The 20,613-nt window shown below is 41.8% G+C and overlaps 1 protein-coding gene across 1 annotated transcript in view; it reads right to left on the bottom strand.

The window, feature by feature from the left end:
* Window positions 1–9,106: 9,106 nt before the first annotated feature.
* The window catches only part of GPC4 (glypican 4), a 109,225-nt gene continuing 97,718 nt past the window's right edge, over window positions 9,107–20,613 (bottom strand). The window contains exons 5-9 of the mRNA XM_073358517.2: window positions 17,213–17,343; window positions 16,426–16,572; window positions 15,753–15,889; window positions 12,769–12,944; window positions 9,107–12,379 (exon numbers count right to left, since the gene is read on the bottom strand). Coding sequence (XP_073214618.1) covers window positions 12,171–12,379; window positions 12,769–12,944; window positions 15,753–15,889; window positions 16,426–16,572; window positions 17,213–17,343 — 800 coding nt within the window. The 3' untranslated portion in view covers window positions 9,107–12,170. The remainder of the gene's footprint in view (window positions 12,380–12,768; window positions 12,945–15,752; window positions 15,890–16,425; window positions 16,573–17,212; window positions 17,344–20,613) is intronic.

Below are 20,613 nucleotides of genomic sequence, written 5' to 3'. Positions count from 1 at the left end.
AAAAAAAGAAAAAAAAAAAAGAAAGAAACCCAGGCAGGGAAAGGACGAGGAAGAGAACGGGTGAGTCAAGAGGGCATCTAACTGAAGCCAAGTGTAGCCAGCCAGGGTAGCTGAAGATAGTGCTTGGCCCAAAGAGTTCTGCTGATGTTCTGTAGTCTGACTTTTGCAGCATGTTTTACAGACTCCAAAATCTCTAACCCAAGATAAAAGAACAAGGACCGGCAGAAATATTAAGATGAGCACATCAATAATACAGAGAAGAATGTCTGTCTTTGAACGATTAGCTTTCTTGTGGTTAGTAAGCAGGAGATTCCCTATCATCACCTATCTGCTCTGGGCCCCAAAGAATCAAGTGCTGTCACTCTCATTCATCCCTAGGAAAATAAAAGTTTTTGGAGAAATCAGTAGGAAAGGAAAAAATTAACAAGGCCCGCGTGCAGGTTTCAGGCTTACTCAGCCAGAATGCCCACGGAACACAACCCTAGCCGTGGCAATGGGGTTTGTTGGCTTATGGATAATGAAATACCCATCTTCTTAGGAGCACCGGAAATTAATCCCACCATGTCATGTTTAATTCGTTCTTTGGACAGCTGGGTTTGAAGGTACTTAAATCTTCACAATGTTTAAGGCAAGAAAGGATCATTATGGTCATCGGTCTTACTTCCTGCAAAACACAGGCCATAGATTCTCCACCAGTGATTCCTGTGCCAGACCAAAGCATAGCTTTTTAGCTTCTATTGCTTAATGTTTGTTAATGATTTAAAGGGGGGGAAATAGCATTCAAAATCTGTTAGCAAAGTTAATCTTGGTGGTGACATTTGCGTGAATATTTGTTATGACAGGCTGCCTCAAATCCACTTCAGTTCCTTGCATAGTCATCTGATGCAGCCAGAAACCTTTCATGGACACCCAGGTTTATACCCCCATGGCGCAGACCCCCCTGTTTATTCTTAAAATCCAAATTGCGATTCAATGGCTCTCCCACTTTGGATGATGATTGTCAGACCTGCTCGGAATGGGCACGTGTCAGTAATGTGTTTTTGGGAAACATGCCAAGAGCAAATGCCCTTGAAACAAAAAGCATCGCCCAAAAAGGATTGTAGCGATAACATTTGTTTTATTTACAAGGTCAGCACCCAGTTACGGGAACATGAAATAAAATGGATGATGCTTCCATGGGGCATTACTGCAAAACTCACTAGTAGATTGGCAACGATCAAAGAAAGCCTGCTGCTGCAATGGAAAATAAACGAGCTCAGCAAAATTTGCCAACATCCAGTCACAGAACAGGGAGGCTTTGGTCCTTTAAAGCCATGTGCCTCCAACACAGCATGCATAAGTGGGCTAGAGAGAACCGCCCACGCAGCCTTTGCTTTCTGCTTCCTTGCATCTCTCTCAGCTTTCTCTCATGCTGGGAAGTCAGGAGATACCAGTCAGGATTTCAGTTTTGGTTGGTTTAAAATGACATTGTCTTTGGATCCATGCCATGGGTGGAGCACAGCGAGCGAGGATGGTCACACAGTGAGATTAAAGACTGGACAAAGAACAGGATTCTCTGTGTCTTTTCCCTTCCTGGTCCTTATTTTTTGGTTTCTTTACTTCAACTCTCAATGTATGAAAACTACAGCATGCAATTGTATCAACTTCACTTAGCCCATCTAAGAGTATAACCTATTGAGCCTTTTAGAAAGTTGACCTAAGAGCAACAGTATTTAGCTGAAAAGAATATTACATTTTTTAATGTATAGACTGCAGGTCGGTCAGCTGGACTCTTAGCCAACAGCAGCTGATCACTCCGCGGACTGTTCAGTCACATCAGGCTTCTGTGGCAAAGCAAGACGAAGCCTTTATGGGCTCCGAAAGGAGGTCAAGCCAGCCCGTCTCAGCAGAGGAGTTACTCACAGCAAATAAATACTTGCATATTTCTTTCAAGTTACATTTCCACTGAATGGACTGAGAAGAAGGTGGTGGTAGTGAAAGGCAGTGTGCTGTAGTGCACAGAACAAATGTGTCCTTGGACAAGTCACTTCCAACCTGTCTCTCTCCTGTCTGTTTAGACAGAAAGCTGTTCCAGGCAGGAACGGTCTCTTACCAGGTGTTTGCACAGTACTTTACTAAATGAGCTCTCCAGTCTCGACTGGGACCTCGAGGTGCTGCAGGCCACTTACCCATGTGCATAGCTTTACACCCAACCACTTGCCCCATTGAAGACAAGCTACTAGAAGATGCAAGAGGAGCACAGGAGTTAGGAAGGTGAGGAAAACAGTGGATGCATTGTTTATCTACCTAACAGATTCCTACAGCTAGTAACACCCATCATCCAAGGTTACCTTTTTGCACTGGATTTTAGGGTGAGGGGCAAACTTATGCTGAAGCGTCTTTCTCTCTCATATCTGTATGAAATGAAAGCAGCACCGGTTAGGCCAGGAAGTCACCAGTCCTATTCTTAATGAAAGAGACCTTTTATATTGCCATGCACACAGTTAAGTGAACCACAGTTCCGGATTCAGCCCCTTTAGTTGTTGATACAAACCTGATTATATTCTTAATGCTTGCAAAATGCTTACAATCTATACAAACTGTGAGGAAAATACCCCCAAGTTTGTACCATGAGAATATTTTACACTTCAGTGAACACTTATCTGAAGAACTCCAAGCACTTTAAAAAACACTAACGGGTGAAATAATCCTAGCCCCAATTAAGTCAATGGCAAAGCTCCCATTGACTTCAATGGAGCCAGGATTTCTTCCCAAGTCTCAATGCACCGCTGATGTCAGTATTGGTCTTATTTTACAAAAGTGTAAACTGAGGCACAGAGCAGTGGAATCACTTTCCCAAGGTCTCACACAGGAAAACAGCGGCAGAACCCAGGAGTCCCAGCTTTCAGTCCCAAACTCCAGCAAGTCAACATTCACCTGAGGCAACATACCACAGTTCTGAGGTAGTGCGGACCTAAGGTAGTGAAGAAAATGGCCACTTGTTTCCAGTAATGTCTGCCCTCCTTGCACAAACACATTTTCACTTTTGCCTCAAAGTAGTCAGAAAGGCTGAATGAGCCTCTGTCTACCCATGAGCATAGAGCAGCAAAAACGAATGATACCAGCTATGTACTTAGCCTGGCTTGGCCACCATCCACTGTCTTATGGACTTACTGCAAGGTCTTTGTTCCCCAAACAGTATGATCCAGCATGTCAGCACAGGACTAATTGTACTCTTCTGACCAGATAGCTTCTGCTGCCTAACCTGTGTAGGGAGCAAGCATAGTACTCCCTAATTCTTACATAGCTGTCATCTTTTCCTGTTTGTATACATAATGTCTTCCCGGTTCTGCTGAAGGAAAACTCCTGTTTATCTGCTCTGTACACGCTGGAGCACTTGGATCCTTCCATCTGCTGGAAACATTAAATCGGTCTGCCCATGGGGAGTTTATTATATCTTGGCATTTAAAGAAAAGGTATATAGCTTGTGTGTCAACATTATCGCTTTCAACAGGATGTCTAGCATCAGAGTTTTGCTGTATGTAAAGCCCAGGGCATTTAATGCATCAAATTTTTTTTAATAGTAAAGCTTTTAGCTAACAAGAGGAGTGATACTTAGATTGAGGCTCTCAAGCCGCAAGCAGCTCTTTAATGCGTCTCCTGCAGCTCTTTGCAGCACATGGTATTAAAACGCTGTGATTTTATTAACCAGCCTAAGTTATTAAGCAATCCGGATGCTTTTACTCTATTAACAAATTGTAATTGATAAAACAATACTTGAGCAGTCATTTTGCTGTGAGAATGAGAGAGAGAGAGAGAGAGAGAGAGAGAGAAAATTCAACAATGAATTCACACTACTTTGGGGTAATGCTGATTTCTAATTTGGCTCCTAAACCACTGAGGTCCGAGTATCACTGAACTAGAATACGAAAGGTCTATCCCAAGACAATGCATGTTTTTAATACTTCCTTATCTCCTTGGCCTCTGGCCTGAATACAACACTCCACATACTGACTAACCCTATCGAGGTTACGCTTGCATATCAAGAGAATATAATCCACAATCGTTCAGAATCACATGCAATTCAGTGTTCTATCACCCCATTATGAACTATATTCTCAGTAAGCACCGTAGTTTAGTTTAATGTTTTTGAAGTCTGCCAACGTGCCACAACAAACACTGTAACAGAACATGTTTTGATATCACAAAATGTAGGCCCGGAAGGGACCTCAAGATGTTATTTCGTCCATATCCCATTCTGAAGTATTTCCCCCAGAGGTGGACAACTTGGCCAAATTTGGGCATTTTATCACAGGAACACAAAAGGCTCATTCCGGAACACAAAGGCAACCCTTCAGCCAAATTTCAAGCCCCTGTTCCAAAGTAAGGAGGTACTGGAGTGTCTCAAAGAAATGATTGTAAGATTTTTTATTTTATTTTTTTTAACATGGGTTAAACAAGGTATTTTCTCCCTAATCTCATTCTCAGAAATGGCTAAATCATTTTGGCTGGAAAAAAAAAAATCAACCTGAAGCAGACACTTTGCATGGAAAATTTCATCCCAAACAGTTGAAGTTGGAGACACAGGGAATGAAAACATGAAGGTCTTTAACTGAGGACCCATTGCAAAGAACAGTCTGGGGGATGAAGAGACTGAAAAGAGCAGCAACCAAACACAAAAGGAATGACAGTGCAGTGACTGACCTGCTATGCGGGAGAGAGCTCTAAAGGAAGAGCAGGCTGGGGTGCAAAGCAGAAAGAGGGAAGAAAGAACTCCTTATGGGAATCAATTCCTCACCACTCAGGGCAGGGTGTCTTTGCCCTTTTTAGGGAGGAGGGGGTTGGGGAAAGGAAAAGAGCTGGATTTAGGAGAGTCTAGAGTTGACTGCTGTCTCCTCTGAACAGGAGCATGCCTGCTTGCACTGCGGGAACCATTTGGACCCTGCTTTCAATCCACCTGCACTGAATCAGGACTTGATGTCCAATACCTTTAGACAACCTGACAGGGAGGAATTTGAAACAAGCAGGAAGTTACTGAATACCCTGCTCTCAACCAGCCCACACAACCTCCAGGTTTGTTTTTAATTTCATGAGAGCCGTGGTATCCCCAACTCCTGCTACATTCTGGCCTCAGTTGCACCCTTCCTTGGCCTTTGGAGCTCATCATCTGGTTGCTCCCCGTCTTCAAGGGGGACTGCTGGGCAGGAATTCTATGCTCCATCCCATCTCTTAAGAGAATGGTGAGCAGGGAAACAGGCCAGTGGCCAGACCTCTCTTCCTTTAAATGGCTCTTGCTCTGCTTTTGCATCAGTAAATATAAAAAGGAGTCTTGATCGATTTAATCCTTTTCAGTGGTTTAAGCACAGGTGACCAAACATTAAAGCATGCCCATAAAGAGTTACATTTGCCTCTGCAAGTTACACATCTTTCAACCATCTATGCCAAAGAAATGTGTTAAATATGCTGCATTGAAATTGCAGCTTGGAAACAGAACTGTTCCCTGAACAACAGTGATGCAGAGCATCACCCAAATCAAATAAAGACATGACATGAAAATCATTGCTACCATTGCCTTATATTTATGTAGCCCCCACTGATGTTATCTCAAAATGATTCACAAATCATATACAAGGATCGCTTCAAGCCACTGAAGTGCAATCACTGCGGGGGTAGGACATGGCAGAGATTCAACAGTGCAGGGCAACACTAACACAACAGTTTAGGGCAGGAAGTGAAAAATACCACACTACCCTGAAACAGTAAAAACGGTTTTTGGAGTGAGGAGAATTACTTGAGTTTGGGCAGGACTCGGGGAGATTTATGGATACAGCTGGTCAAAGTTGCCAACATTTTGATGGGGGGAAATGGACATTTTTGCAAAATTCCCTGTTTTTCATGGAGCCATGCTTACAAAGAACACTGTGGCTCGTTAATAACCACAAGTCTCTCACCCGCTTGACAGCTGATGGAAATGACAAAATTGTCTCTCTCTCCCTTTCCTAGGGTGGCTGAGATCCGGAGGACTGAACCCAGGCTTAGGAATCTGCAGGTTCTGAATCCTAATCCTCTATTTCTGGGTGATTGCTTCTGTATCCTTGGGAAAGCAAATCACATCTCAAGCACTTCAATATTAGGGTGCTGATTAGGGTATAAGAATCTGTATAGAATGAGGGAGGTATAAGAACCCACACAGAATAGAATTCTTGGTGACTGATCCAGGACTTTAAAACTGCCCTGCGAAAAGGCACCAACATTAGCACACATTGCAAGACTCACCTTTTTGACACAGCTTTCCTCCTAGAAAATGTTTGGACATCTCTCAGAGACACCTGGGGCGGAGGAGATCACCATGGGTAGGCCCTCTTGTCTGCTGTGTTCCTTGGTTAGACCATGAAATGAGCACAGTATAGCAGCCTATACAATTACATGCAGACGGACAAGCAGTCAGAACATGTTAGCTCACACCTGAAAGTTAGACTTTGGGCATGCTTTGTAATACTCTGACTATCCGCTGGGACAGCTTAATGTGATCCTGCCATGTATAAAATAAAACACCATAAAACAAATTGCAACTGGATACAAGTGACTTTTGCCCACCCCTGGAGGTGGATATGTGAATGCTCAGATTCTACAGAACATGAATTTCCAAAGGCAGCTGCACATGTAAGTATGTAACAAAAAAGCACACAAACGTGGCATTTAAGTGGCTAACGGGTAGCCTTAAAATAATGGAAAATGCAGTAGTTTTATTAGTAGGGCCCTACCAAATTCATGGTCAATTTCATGGTCACAGGATTTTAAAAATCGTAAATTTCACAGTTTCAGATAAACATGAAATTTCAGGGTGTTGTAGCTGTGTGGGGCCCAACCCACAGGGGGAAGGGTAAGGGGTGTCGCAAGGCTATTGTAGGGGCCTTGCATTATTGCCAACCTCACTTCTGCGCTGCTGGCAACAGTGCGAACCTCAGAGCTGGGTGGACCAGAGCAGCTGCTGCTGACCAGGCAGCCAGCTCTGAAGGTCGTAACGCCCCCCAGCGACGCAGAGCTGAGGGTGGCATGGTATACGGGGGGGGCCTTACTTTTGCGGCGTAGGCAACGTGGATGACTGTCCAGGGTGCCATGGTTTGGGGGCGGGGGGGGGAGGGGGAAAGAGATTTCTGTGGTCATTTCCTCCCACAGCCCAAGGCCCCTTTGACGCTGGGCCCGGAGTTGGGGAGGGGCAGGGCTGGGGGCTCCTACCATAGGTTGGGCTCCTGGCCAGGCTGGGGAGAGATGGGACTTCCTCTTCCCCTGCAGGGGCTGCTCCCAGCGCTGGGTCAGACCCACCTCCAGAAACCTCCCCCCCTGCAGGAAGCGCCGGGGCTGCTGGCCAGCAGCGGTGCAGAAATAAGGGGGTCATGGTCTGGCTTTGACTTCTGCGCTGCTGCCGGCTTCAGGGCTGGGCGCCTGACCAGCAGCTGCCAGGGAAAAGTACACAAAAGACCGGATTTTATGGGGAAACAAAATATCATGGCCCCTGATGTGTTCTTCACGGCCGTGGATTTGGTAGGCCTCTGTTTATTAGGCTTCAGGGCTGCAACTACCAACTGCAGGACATGCCACTGCAGTCACCTTTAACTCATTACATCTTTACCTTCCATCCGGACTGGATCTCACCCAAGGAGGACAGCATAAGGCTTTATCTACGTTGGCAACTGACAAAACTGTTCTCTTTCAGAGGCGTTAAAAACACACACATGCGACCCGCCCAAAAGACGGAAGCGTTGCCGATGACAAGCGCCGGTGTGAACAGCGCTTTGTCGGCAGGAGCGCTCTCCTGTCAATAACGCAAACGCCGCTCGTTGGGGGTGGACGTTGTTTGCTGGCGGGAGAGCTCTCTCCGGACGACTAGCAGCAGCTACGCGGTGCCCCGGTTAGCAGCACGGCTGCACTGTCACAGCTGTGTCGTTAAAAGCCGCGTGATGGAGACAGCCTAGTAAAAGCTAAAGATGACAAATTCACATAGGTAATGAAACAGCCTGCTACTCACATTCCCTTAGAGGTCAGCGCTCTCTGCAGCACCTGGACTCAAATGACAGCTGCTAGGACTTTCGGTAACAGCCACTGCACCAGACCAGAACTCCATGACCATTTCCTTTAGATTTAAAAATCCAGGATTTTCCTGAACTCTGAATATGAATAATACACCAGGACAATAGCTCCTGTGTTATTTATTTGGCCAACATTTAGTTTATTTACATTGCCAACACACGGAATTTTCCATGTCCCAGAGATCTTTTTTTAATCGACAACGCATGGCCGTAGAAGTGGTCAAGCAGAAAGCTGACAGCTTTGGTAGCTGGGTAGTGGACACATGAGGCAGTTTGGGACAGGTTATAAATATTCAACTAAATTGCAAGGTTTTTTTGCACCTTGTTCTGCAAACTTCGGGTAGTGGCCACTGTCAGGGTATCTGAGTCCATTAATCACTGGTCTTATCCGATATAGGAATTCCCATGTTCCTGCTAAAACAATCATTTCAGAAAATGCTGACATTAAATATGGCATGGTCAGGTTTCAGAGTTAACAAGCTATCAAGACAACTAGGGGCAGTTCACACCTCTAAGAGGTATTGTTCCAGGTCATCTGCAAACTCAGAAGGGCACACATTGTATTAGTTTGCACTCACGTTTACAATTTTCAGGTTTTCTTTGCAACCATGAAAGCTAGAATGTTTAGTTTTTAAAAGAGAGCTTTGATTCTGGAGCACCAGAAGGGAGCTTTGATTCTGGAGCACCAGAAGGGAGCTTTGATTCTGGAGCACCAGAAGAGAGCTTTGATTCTGGAGCACCAGAAGGGAGCTTTGATTCTGGAGCACCAGAAGGGAGCTTTGATTCTGGAGCACCAGAAGGGAGCTTTGATTCTGGAGCACCAGAAGGGAGCTTTGATTCTGGAGCACCAGAAGAGGTATAAACTGCAACAAACCTTGTGGCCACTTTATCAAAGAAGAGAGGTATGATAAATGATATGAGAGGTATGACAAAATGATAAACTGATTGTTCTCAGATTAGCCAGTGATTTTGTCTTTTTCCATATTACTTTAATAAATGTATAGATGGAAGCCACCTTAAAAGCCAGGAGAAACAAAGAGGGTTCTGAATGGATGTTTCATTCAAAAGAAAATGCCATTACACGGTGTCACTTTTTCATTTCTCAAACATCTTAAGGCCAGAAGGGATTATTACAATCATCTCGTCTAACCTCCTGCATAACACGTCACAGAACCTCACCCACCAATTTCAGCATCAAGCCCTAATTTCGGTTTGAGCTAGAGCAGACCTTTTACAGAATTATATAATCGTGATTCAAACACTTCAAGTGATTGAGAATCTACCACATATCTAGGTAAGTTGTTCCAATGGTTAAAATTTGAAGTTGATGATTGTGGAGGTAAGAATTTATTTTTAAAAACTCAAGTTATGTAGTAAAGGCCCTAATGTTTACATAAAAATAATTGGGTCAAATGTAAAACAAGTGTCTTCAGCGGCTAGCCGTGTCTCAATCAGTACATCCACCCATTAAGAGGCCTACTGAATTTGTACCTAGGGCTGTAAACCGATTCCACACGCAACACAAAATCAAAGCAGAAACACAACTTTCTATCGTTCTACATTTACGTTTACTCTGGTTTCCGAGGCTCCAGATGACAATTTGTCCTTTTATATAGTGGAGGTTTGTTATTAACAAAATCTATCACTAGACAAGTTTAAAACTCGTGTCAGTTCTTTGCATTGTTCGCTTTTACAAAACTAATGAATAATAATTAGTAAGCAATTAGTTGTAAAATGATAAATATCAATTCAGAAACATTTTTTTTTTGGTTAGGTACATAGTGGGCAGACTGTTCAAAAGCAGGAGAATTTACAAGTAACTTTCTTACATCTGAACACTTATATGCCAAAAACGGAGATCTTGGAAAAGTCAGCTGTTCTGAATACAAGGGCTTTTGTTCCATCTCATTCTCTGAAATAATTTAATTTTTTTCTTAGTTTAATTTTCTGATCTGCCAACTGGGTATAAGCCAGAAGGGTTATCCAGTCAGACCTTACTGTGATAGATTTACAATGGTAGTGTATCTAAGGTTTGTTTATTTCAGAATTAAAATTCAAATGAATATGACCGTTTAAATAATTAAAGGGCAACAGAAAAAATGCCATGAAACCAAACAAATCAGTAAAAGTCATGGAAACCATCAGCAATATTTAATTCAGAAATTCTCTTTGTTCGGGAACTTAGCTGAAAGAAAACAGCTGGCCTTCGTTCAATGCTCTAAATTAAAAACAATCTAACGAGGTCTATGGGGATAACTCTTTTAGCTACATAGTGGAGACCAGATTCATTTCTACCAAGTAAATGTAATAGCACTCAAAGCTAGGAAGGAAATTCCTCAGAACTGAGGTAGTTTCTAAGTATCAGCACATTTTCCAATTCCTCACAAGGCAACTTAGCTATTTACAATTCATTTTTTCCCACACATAAATTTATAACCTTTTCAATTTTATGCTTCCGTGATTTGTTTTCTAAAGAAAAAATATAGCCAGAATATGAATATTCTACTAACATCATGTTTTAATAAATAACTGGCTACTTCTAGTAAAATTAAGCCTCCAGGATTGTTCATATCAGCCACGAATATTCGATCTTTATAGTATTGCAGAAATTTGGTGTGAAAATAAAGTTGAATAAAATGCTGACCCTGAGCTAACAAGTAGTTAATGTTTCAATATAAAAATAGAAAATTATCCTTGCAACACAAGGCTGGAATATAACAAAACCCTCTCTCTGTAGATTGTTCTCATGGCTGGAAGCATCCAGCCAGATTCTAATGGCTGTCCAAAAGCAGGAAGAGATTTGCAGAATAATTTTTAGTCTTTCTGCAGACTTTTAGTAACTCTTTTAAAGTGATTTCATTCCTTTTAAAAATATATATTTCTTTTATTTATGACTTGTCACTTACCACAAAACCGTTCCAGCTGGGAACGTGGAAAGGCGGGACTTCCTGCATAGCCAACACTATGGTCACTTGGTGCCTTGGCCAGTAGAACTGTGTGGTCTCTACCAATCCTCTGAAGTGACTGCATGGGACTCTCCTATCAGGTGGAATCGGTCAAGCCCACCCACCCAAGCCCATTCTTAAACTCAGGTCTGTCGGATGCAATGTGCTGCTGCCATGCTACTTGGCCAGTCTTAACCCTTGACCGTCTGTCTGATCAGAGGGAAACAAACTCTCATATAAAAGCATCTTATATAAAAAAGATCCCTAAACATCATCAACATTCAACTAAACAAATTTGCAGACAGAACACAGGTTGGCATTGGCATCAGCAACAATGTGAGTTGCATCCGACTGAACACTACCTGCTGAAGAGTGTGTGTGGGTGTGTGTAGGTGTAGAATTGGTGTACGGGGTTTATAGCTAATCACCAGGGTCTTGAGGAACAACTGACAGCTCTTCTTATCTTATGTGAAACTGGAATTCTCTGTAGTCTCTTCTAATTTAACCAAACTTCCTGTAAAGGAAGTATAACCTGCTCCTGGTATTAATGCTTTATGCAAATGGGGCATATGGCTTATAGACCAATTATGCCTTCACATTCTGTTCTACTGAATAAAGACAAATTACCTCCACTTCTCTCCAGATAAGGCAACTAACGTAACATGAATAAATGGGAAGTTAATTACATGAAACATCTCTTTTGCTTGTTGGGTTATTATTTTTTCCCCCGTAACATAACATGATAAATAAAACTTGCTTCTGTACAGATATTTCATATTTCAGAAACACATACTTGTTACATGCCGAGATAGGACCCTGTTTTTCTTGTAAGAAATGTGGTAAAATAAAATTTTTTAAAAAGGCAAGTGATAATAACACAAATGCATAGCTAACTACAGGTCTGTATATACACTTTGTTAGCCACCGTTAACATGGATTCTTGGTGAACAGGACAGACTAACAGTCCACGTCAGCGTTATTTCCAGAATAGCAAGTGAAAAAAAGAAAGATCAATACTTTAAACCCAGTGGCCACATAGTAAAAACTGTACACTGTTGTCCATTAACTTAAAAAGCAAAGTCACTAGATGGTATAAAAGTGAAAACAGGTGCCTTTTAATTCTGATGATAAAGTCTTTTCCGCCTAAGTTGCACAATTATCTCCATTGTCTTTGCATGGCCAAGAATAAGATGCTAAAGAACAAAGCTGCTTGTGATAGACCAACACTGGCAGCAGCAGAAGTGTTCGTGTTTTTATCAATCTTGTTAGTTTTCCCAGTAACTTCGGTTACATTGAACTCAAACTCGGGAGAACACTGCTGAAATTCACAGCCACTTCCACTTCCTTCCCCGCTGCTTTCATCACCTACAAGAAACCAACAAATTTTGCTTGTATTCCTTTCAAAGGCCCTGAACCAGAACACCAAACCCAAAGAGCACAAAACCCAAGTCCAGTGACTCCTTCCCCCAGGTGTTTAATTTTAGGCATTTGCTTAAACTGTAAAAATGCTCCAGTGCCCCGTGGAATCTAAGCACAGGACTCCAGCCACTGAAACTTAAACACGCCCCAAAAGTTAAGCCTGTGCTTAAGTGCTGTCCCGGATAAGGGTGAATTCTAAGCACAAGGAAAGTTCAGATCCAAACGGTATTACGTGGGCTTCATTTCCAGCCCCTGTACACTTAGATGCTCGGTAGTGCACCTGAACTTTTACCAGCTCCCTCCGAATAACCAACCCAGTTAAGACCCACACTTACTTATATCAAGGAAGTCAACATCATTTCCATTGTAAGCATTCTTCATTTTATTGGTCATCACCCGAAGGGCCATGATTTGCTGACGAATCACCATATCTGGTTTTGTAATGTCAACCTCTACCTCAGGATTATTCACCTGATTGGCTAAACCATTTCCGGTCACTGCAAAGACGTACCTAAAAAGGAAATTTTTCCATTATAAAGACGCACATTGTGTTATAAGGTGTGTTAAGAGGTTCTGAGAGTTCTCTTACACCCTTTGAATATAGGCCTGTTTTCACTCAGGATTTTTGAGAAACAGGATTTTCCTTTCTGTATAAAAAGAGAAAAATACCAGGCCCCCTGAAGTAAAATGGCTTGTGAGGACAGAAAAGGATTCGCCATCATTTTGGACAATAAAGAGAATCTCCATGATCCTTCATCTTTATGGCTATATGACACGTCAGCACAGTGTAGTTTGAGCTCAGTGTCAGTCTGGATCAAAGGCAACAGTGTTACTCTGCATTTGCACCAGCATAACTGAGATCAGAATTTGCTGGCATGAATGTTATTTCTCAGGATATGAAAGCTAAGACTTCGGTTTCCTCAATAAACAAAGGATGTATTAGTGATTTATAGGGGAGATCGACAGAAGATGTAGTGACTGAGGGACTGAACATCCAATTTGCTCAACTCTAGCAGAAAGATGACACATGTAATCAGATTTGTAAGATCAGATGTTGTGAAACAATATTACTTATTTGTTTTAAAGGGCGAGATTGGAGAAGAATTTATATTAGTCTTTCCCAAGCACTGGGGTGGCCAGAATCAGTCTGACAAGAGGTTAGAGGGAACATGCTGGTTGAGAGCACGACGATGTACAGCGAAGATACAAACCCTGGTTACTTTAGATCAAAACGAAAGTGAAGAATTTGAGAAAAGTAACTTTTTTAACCTAATTTTGTTAAAGATTATTTATTCTTTAAAATTCATGTTTGTAAGTATCAGAAGTTAGACCCTGATTCAGGAAAGCATCCTTATTCAAGAACAGCAATATGTGCTTAACTTTAGGCACTTGCTTAACTCCCACTAAAGCAAATGTTCCATTGCCTAGGCTGTGAGCATGCGATGCCAGTCAATGTGACTTAAGCACATGCCTAAAATTAAGCGCTGTACTTAAATGCTGTTCTAAATTGGAATGGATTTTAAGTGTATTCTTAAGCGCTGTCCTGAATTTGGGCCTTAATGTTCAGTGTTTAACATCATTGTTGTGGTTAGATGTTCTGTAGAAAATTTGGAGGGAGATTTAGGTGTGACAGTTTATTGATCGTTCATCTTTTCAGAGCAGTGCAGTATAGGAGGATAGTGACAGGATTTGAAACATCCACATATTAAGGGTATAGAGTGCAGGAGGTACAAAGGGTGGGGAGGGATCCTCTACTTTCCCTAGCTGGGACGACCAGCGCTTCCCCAACATGCCCCCTCCACCTCAGCTGATGCAGCAAAAACTCCACCTCTTTCAGCTGCTACATTGGCCTACTCACCAGTGACCAGTTAGAAGGTTTCCCTGGTGAGTAGAAGATCAATGGCATCTAATGCCTGGGATAAGCTACCAGCAGAGGCAGATACGGGCACTATTTATTGAGAAGACGACCCAAAACGCAGGGAAGCTGAGTTTTATAGAGGTTCATGAAATTTAAATTCTGCAGAAAGGGCCTGCTCCTGCTTTCATAGAAGTTGATTGCAAAACTCCCATTGGTTGGGGAAAAACCAAAACAAACCCCGATAACCATTCTGCAAAAATTTTCACGCGGTTTTCATTTCACAGGTTCAAAATTGGTCTATTTTCCACAAAACTTCAAGCAACTTTTTCTCACTTTTTAAAAAAAGGAGGACTTGTGGCACCTTAGAGACTAACCAATTTATTTGAGCATAAGCTTTCGTGAGCTATAGCTCACTTCAAGTGAGCTATAGCTCACGAAAGCTTATGCTCAAATAAATTGGTTAGTCTCTAAGGTGCCACAAGTACTCCTTTTCTTTTTGCGAATACAGACTAACACGGCTGTTACTCTGAAACCTGTCACTTTTTTAAAAAACTTCCTTCTTTTGCTTGGGGTTTCGGTAAACAAAAAACTTTGACACAGGATTAAAAATAAAAAGTCAATTAAAAAAACCGGGGAAAAGTTTTGGGGAAAGACAGAACATTTCTACCACATGAATAATTTGCCCCCAAAAGTTCTTTTTTCAAAAAGAGAGGCCATTTAAAAAAAACTGTGTGAAGAATTTCAACGGGTTCTTTTGCTAACCTCAGGAGTATAAGGTAAGACCTAAAACACGGACAACGCCAACCAAATTCACTTGTCTCTTTCCTTCCCTCTGATTTCTGTTCCGACAATAACCTTCATGTAGGTTCCCAACCCTAGAGGAGACATGTCACTTAAGAAAAACATGCTGACCATCATCACAGGTTTCTGGCAGGGTTGATTCTCAGCAGCAATCCCACCCTGGCCTACCTGCCAGAAGTGCTCCATGATCCTTGGAACAGACCCTACATCCCTGAGCCTGTATGAACAGCAGGAATCTAGAGGTCAGCCAGATGAGAAGCAGGGTGGTCCTGTGAGGAGGGCATTACCCTAAGACTTGAGAAACCTGGGTTCAACTGCCACCTCTGCCACAGACTTTCTGTGAGTCTGGGCAAGTCACTTAGCTACACATTTTTTTTTAAAGCAACTAGGGTGCTTAACTATTATTGACTTTCAGTGGGACTAAGCTGCTAAGGCAATTTTGCAAGCGTTATCCTTAGAGATTCTCTGCCTCAGTTACCATTTTACCACCTTACCTCACAGGCAGTTGTGAAGATAAATACATTCAAAAGTACTATGGCGACAGGCACCATATAAGACCCTGAGCTAGATAATCAGCCAACCCACAACCAGACAGGTTCTGAAGGTCTGAATTACAAGGTCAGACATGAAGGAAGTTAGCTCAGTTAAGCTTATCCAGACCTGCTCTTGGCACTTCCATTCCAACACTCATCCTCAATGACACGCCCAGCAGCCATCTTCTCGTCATTACAAATGTTGCCAGGGAGAGATGACCAAAACTTTTTGGCTTGCTTCAGTTTTTCTTTCACATCAGTAACCTATTTTAAAAAGGAAGCACAATATAGAACATCAATGTGAACCAAATTTATTTCTCAAAAGTAAAGCTGAAAATAGATTTGTAAAACAAGAGACGTGTTTGGGCCAGATCCCGAGCTGGTGCAAATCAATGGCGTTTCATCAGAATCAGTGGCCTCTAGGGAGTTTTTAAATGCAAAATTAAAAACAAGATTTTCAAACACGACATTATTTATATGTGAAACCACTAACAGAGGCACGTACCTGAAATACAAGCGCTGAGCTAGCTCCTGTCTAGAGCTGTACGCAGATTACACCCTTTAAAGAGTATAAGAAAGTTGCAAGTTTCCTCAACTACTTTTAAAAAGATCATCAGGTTATGGACTGGCAAAGATACAGACTGGGGCATGGACAGACGCCCCCAATTTACTTGAGCCTCTCACCTACACAACCTGCCTTTTAAGCTTGCCAAAGCTAGCTGGGAAGGCGACAAAGCACCATGTGTTTATTATGAACAGCCCTTGTTCAGTATCAGTGAGACAGGCCAATAGGCACTCACCAGTCTATCCAAACTCGTGCCAGCAGCGGTAGTTGGCCGCTCCTCCGGGTTGTAGGGTCTAAAGCGAGCACTGAAGCCATTTTCAGAGACTGAGCGAGAGGCCCGGCCCTGCGTCAGCGTTTTAGGCTGTCCACATCCTTGGAAAACCTAGGTGATTTGATTAAGGAGCTTCAGAGGACAGGATTTCACACCAGACATTTACCACCCCTCAGTATTCCTATCCAAACACCGTTTACCAAATATTCCTTCCCCAGACAGAGATGATAAAACAGCACTAAAATACACACAAATTGCAGCTAAGGCCTGGTCTACACTACAGTTAGGTCGATGTAAGGCTTATGTTGACCTAACTCTGTAAACATCTACACTGACATGTAGCTCCCCCCGATGTAATTCACCCACGACACTGACTTAACAACGCCACCTCCACAAGAGGCGTGGCGCTTAGGTCAACGTAGTTAGGTCGAGGCGGTGCCCGTGTAGACACCGGGTTGCTGACATCAACTGTTGCTGCCTTTCTGAAGCTGCCCCACAATGCCCCGTGCAGACAGTTAATTCGGTGCAAGCGGCCACTCACCGCCAACACATGGAGCATAGCGTGGACGTGCAAGAGCGATGTAATGACTGCAGTGGCTGTATGTCGACATAACTTCGGTTGATTTAATTTTGTAGTGTAGACTAGCCCTAAGACAGTTCTTTTAATGGGAATAGATAAATGTAAATACTGGAGGAATAAAAACAGAATTTTCTTTTTAGCTTTTTTCTTTTTGAAGTGCTGGTGATATACCTTTTGAGACACTTGCATGCTGTTCTCCTGCATGTTCATGATCGCATCAGAAATTTTCACATCGATTGGGTCCATGACTGACTCAATGTTAAAAGGACCCTCTAGTCTCTCAGCCACCATCAACATAGAATCTAATACAGAAAAAGAGATTTTAAAAGTGTTTTAATTAGCGGAGGGACTTCAAATATAGCACACAAGTGCATAGAGCAGATTAGGTTTACTCTGCTTTAAGTAGCCCATTTAAATCCTACTCCAAAGTGAAGGAAAAATCTCACATATGCTACTCACGTATCTTTAGTGTCAAACTCTTAGCAAAGCAACCATTAGTTGCATGTTGAAACTTCAAATGAACATTTTGCTCTATGTCACAAAATCTTTTATAATAGGTATCACTGGACTCAATTTGTCAGCTGCTGTCAAGGATTAGAGACCCATCCTGTTGACAAAGCGGAAGGCCTAGGCAAGGACAACAGGCCACTCCACAAGTGCAAAAATTAGCCATTAAAATTCCACTGCTGCATGGTAGGCATCTTTAAAAAAAGATGTTCTACTTCTGGGTTTTAATTATTCCAGCTCGTAAAGGGATGGACCTGGAAGCTTGTTGGACCAGTTACAATAAACCTGTATACAGCAAAAACTATATTTAATGAGGGAGAATAATCATCACAATTCCCTTCAATTCAATCAGCAAATAACCACTGGAACTAATCTCTACTTATAGAGAGGATATTACAAGTACTTTTATTTTAAACAGGGCTCCATTGTATCTTTTTAAAGTATCTCCACAGTTAAGACAGAAAGAAAAATACCAGCTTCTTTATATTTACCATGAATGCAGAAAGCAAAGGAAATAGTGATTAAAATCGACAGCACTGAAGTTTGTAATTTTTTTTATATTAAAGAGAACTTTTCACATCTGAAAAAAAATCAAAGGTTATACTCACTAGCGTTATGCAGACAGCACAAGTTGAACAGTGAAACTGCATGAGACCATCACTAAAGGCTTTAGACTAAAAATTTCCTTTGACATCTCACTTATGAGTGAGGGGATGGAAGAGACCTATGGCAACCATCAACCTAGTTTTCCTGCCACTCCAGGACCACTCTCTGCTGTACATTTACTAGTCAAATGTAGCACTAAATGTGCCAAGCTATGGGGTTTCCTCCACTTCCTTTGGGAATTTATTAGCAGCAAGAAACTTTTTGTAATGTTCAGTTTGAATTTTCAAGTATGCCCAATGTCCCTTATACTATTCTTAATTACTAATCTCCCTTCTTGGTGTTTACTCCATTCAGATATTTGACGATGTGTTACCTAACAGTTATCTCCTAGCCAAACTAAACTCTCATTAACTTCCGCCTTATTTTGTCAGGATACAGCTACAAACTTGTAATTTTTCAATTGTTTTTGTTTTTTAATTCTCATAATCCTACGGCGTGGGCCATGCAGGAGGTCAGACTACATGATAATCATAATGGTCCATTTGGGCCGTAAAAGTCTGTGAATGGGTTCCCTCTTCATTCTGATGACGTGCCCGTTCCACTCCAGGAAGTGGAAATGGGAGTTTCTCATTCAAAGAACTCAAATCTGCTCAATTCAAGTATTTTGCGTGATACTCATTCCCCAATCAGAAGCAGAAAATTCCTGTGGATTTATATTGGTGGATGCATGCTTATAAAGAGACTCCATTCAACACAGATTTATTTTTGGCCTTTGCCCTTATGCTCAATTAATTTTCAACTAAATTAAAATATACCAATAAAAATGCAAACTACAATTAAGCTACCTGTACATTTAAAAACACCAGTGTACCGTATGCAGCAGCAGCATACTGATCAGATAAACCCACTTATTAAAAATGCAAAAAAATATTTAAAAGTATTTTCTGCGGGCTGGCTGACTGATCAGGCGTCAGCTAGCACATCTCAAAAATTATCGAAAAAAGTTTATAATACTTCAGAGTGCATAATTAATTTAGACCACAATTAACGTTAACCTTGAGAATCATGGCATCATTGAGTATATGCTCTCTCTCAATTAAGCCAAGATGCCAATATTTAAGAACCAAAATCTGATGAAAGCTACAATCTGTAGGAACCACACTAGCACAAACGGAAGCAGCATTAATGAGAGAGCTGATGCACCGGTGTGGCTGGAATTTAGCCATCAGGGACTACAAACAGGTCTCCACTAAATGCATATATAGACAGTAATAACAAATGAAATAAAGAGTCTTAGACTGTATTGTGGTGGCCCCCAATAAAGTGATGCTTCAAACCTCTGAGTAATGACTGCTAGCATGAATATACCATTGTGCTAGAGGAGAGAAAAATGCTTTTGATGTGCTGGCAAATAGAGACTTTTGTAAACAAGTGGAGCACAGCTTAAATGTGTTCATCATTGTCAAAGCTTTTGGGGGTTTTCACGCACATAAAGAACATCCCATCATAGTTTGGAGGAAGCCGCTCATTTCAAATAAAAATATTATGAATAGACAGATAATAAACACACAAAATGTATAGTTTTTAACAAGAAAATCTTCCATTTTGTAACTACTTAATACCCCGAGTGGCCAGGAAAGGCCCCAGATCAATAAAGTGTTTGTGAAAGACTGAAAGGAAACATAAACCCTAATTCTTCTGGCTGTTTGGAGTCTTTGTAAACTTTGAGCTGGGCAGGCCATACACAAGAGCATGGGAATGTAGAGCGAATTGGGGTCTTTGTTACTCCTGGTGCCATGGCGTTACATGTATCACAGCTAAGGAATGCAGCCTCTGCTTTGACTGCTGATATAGAAAATGCATTCGGCCTCCAGCAGAGCTGCCAAAGCTGGCTATAAAAGATAAGGAAAGTAATAATTGGCCTTGGAGAATATATTCAACTGTAGCTCTTCAGCAGCCGTGATGGCTGCTGACAAGAAGCACTAAATGAAAATAAACTTTCATTAAAAAAAGAACAAGAAAAAAGTGCATCTAGGCCACAGTTTTTATTTGGGGGATATCCGACTGGCTCCTACCTCCTGCCAGGAATTGGCTGGTGTACCCGCCAGCAATCATAACTAACAGTAAAGTCCCTCTGGCAGCAACATTTGACATTAATAAGGTTGGCTATGATTCAAGCTAATGTTAGCACTGCTACACTATGTGATGGGGAACAAGTTGCACCTACGTATAATTTATAGTTTTATTGCAAAAGACCTCCTGAAAAAGTTCTCCCCCAAAGGTTCAGGTTCAAAATAATTGATATTTGTACAAATGACTGCAAGGTGGTTCAGAGAGTCTGATCTGCCTCACAAAACTTTGGCATAATGCAAAATTTACTCCAGATCTATTCATTTGTTATGAACACACTGAGTGCAAGAGTTTTGGGAAGGCAGAGGTGGATTTGAAAAATATATAGT

This window comes from Lepidochelys kempii, chromosome 9 (assembly GCF_965140285.1).
Source record: "Lepidochelys kempii isolate rLepKem1 chromosome 9, rLepKem1.hap1, whole genome shotgun sequence".
NCBI classification, from domain to species: domain Eukaryota; kingdom Metazoa; phylum Chordata; order Testudines; family Cheloniidae; genus Lepidochelys; species Lepidochelys kempii.
This window is presented reverse-complemented; position numbering and strand designations above follow the sequence as displayed.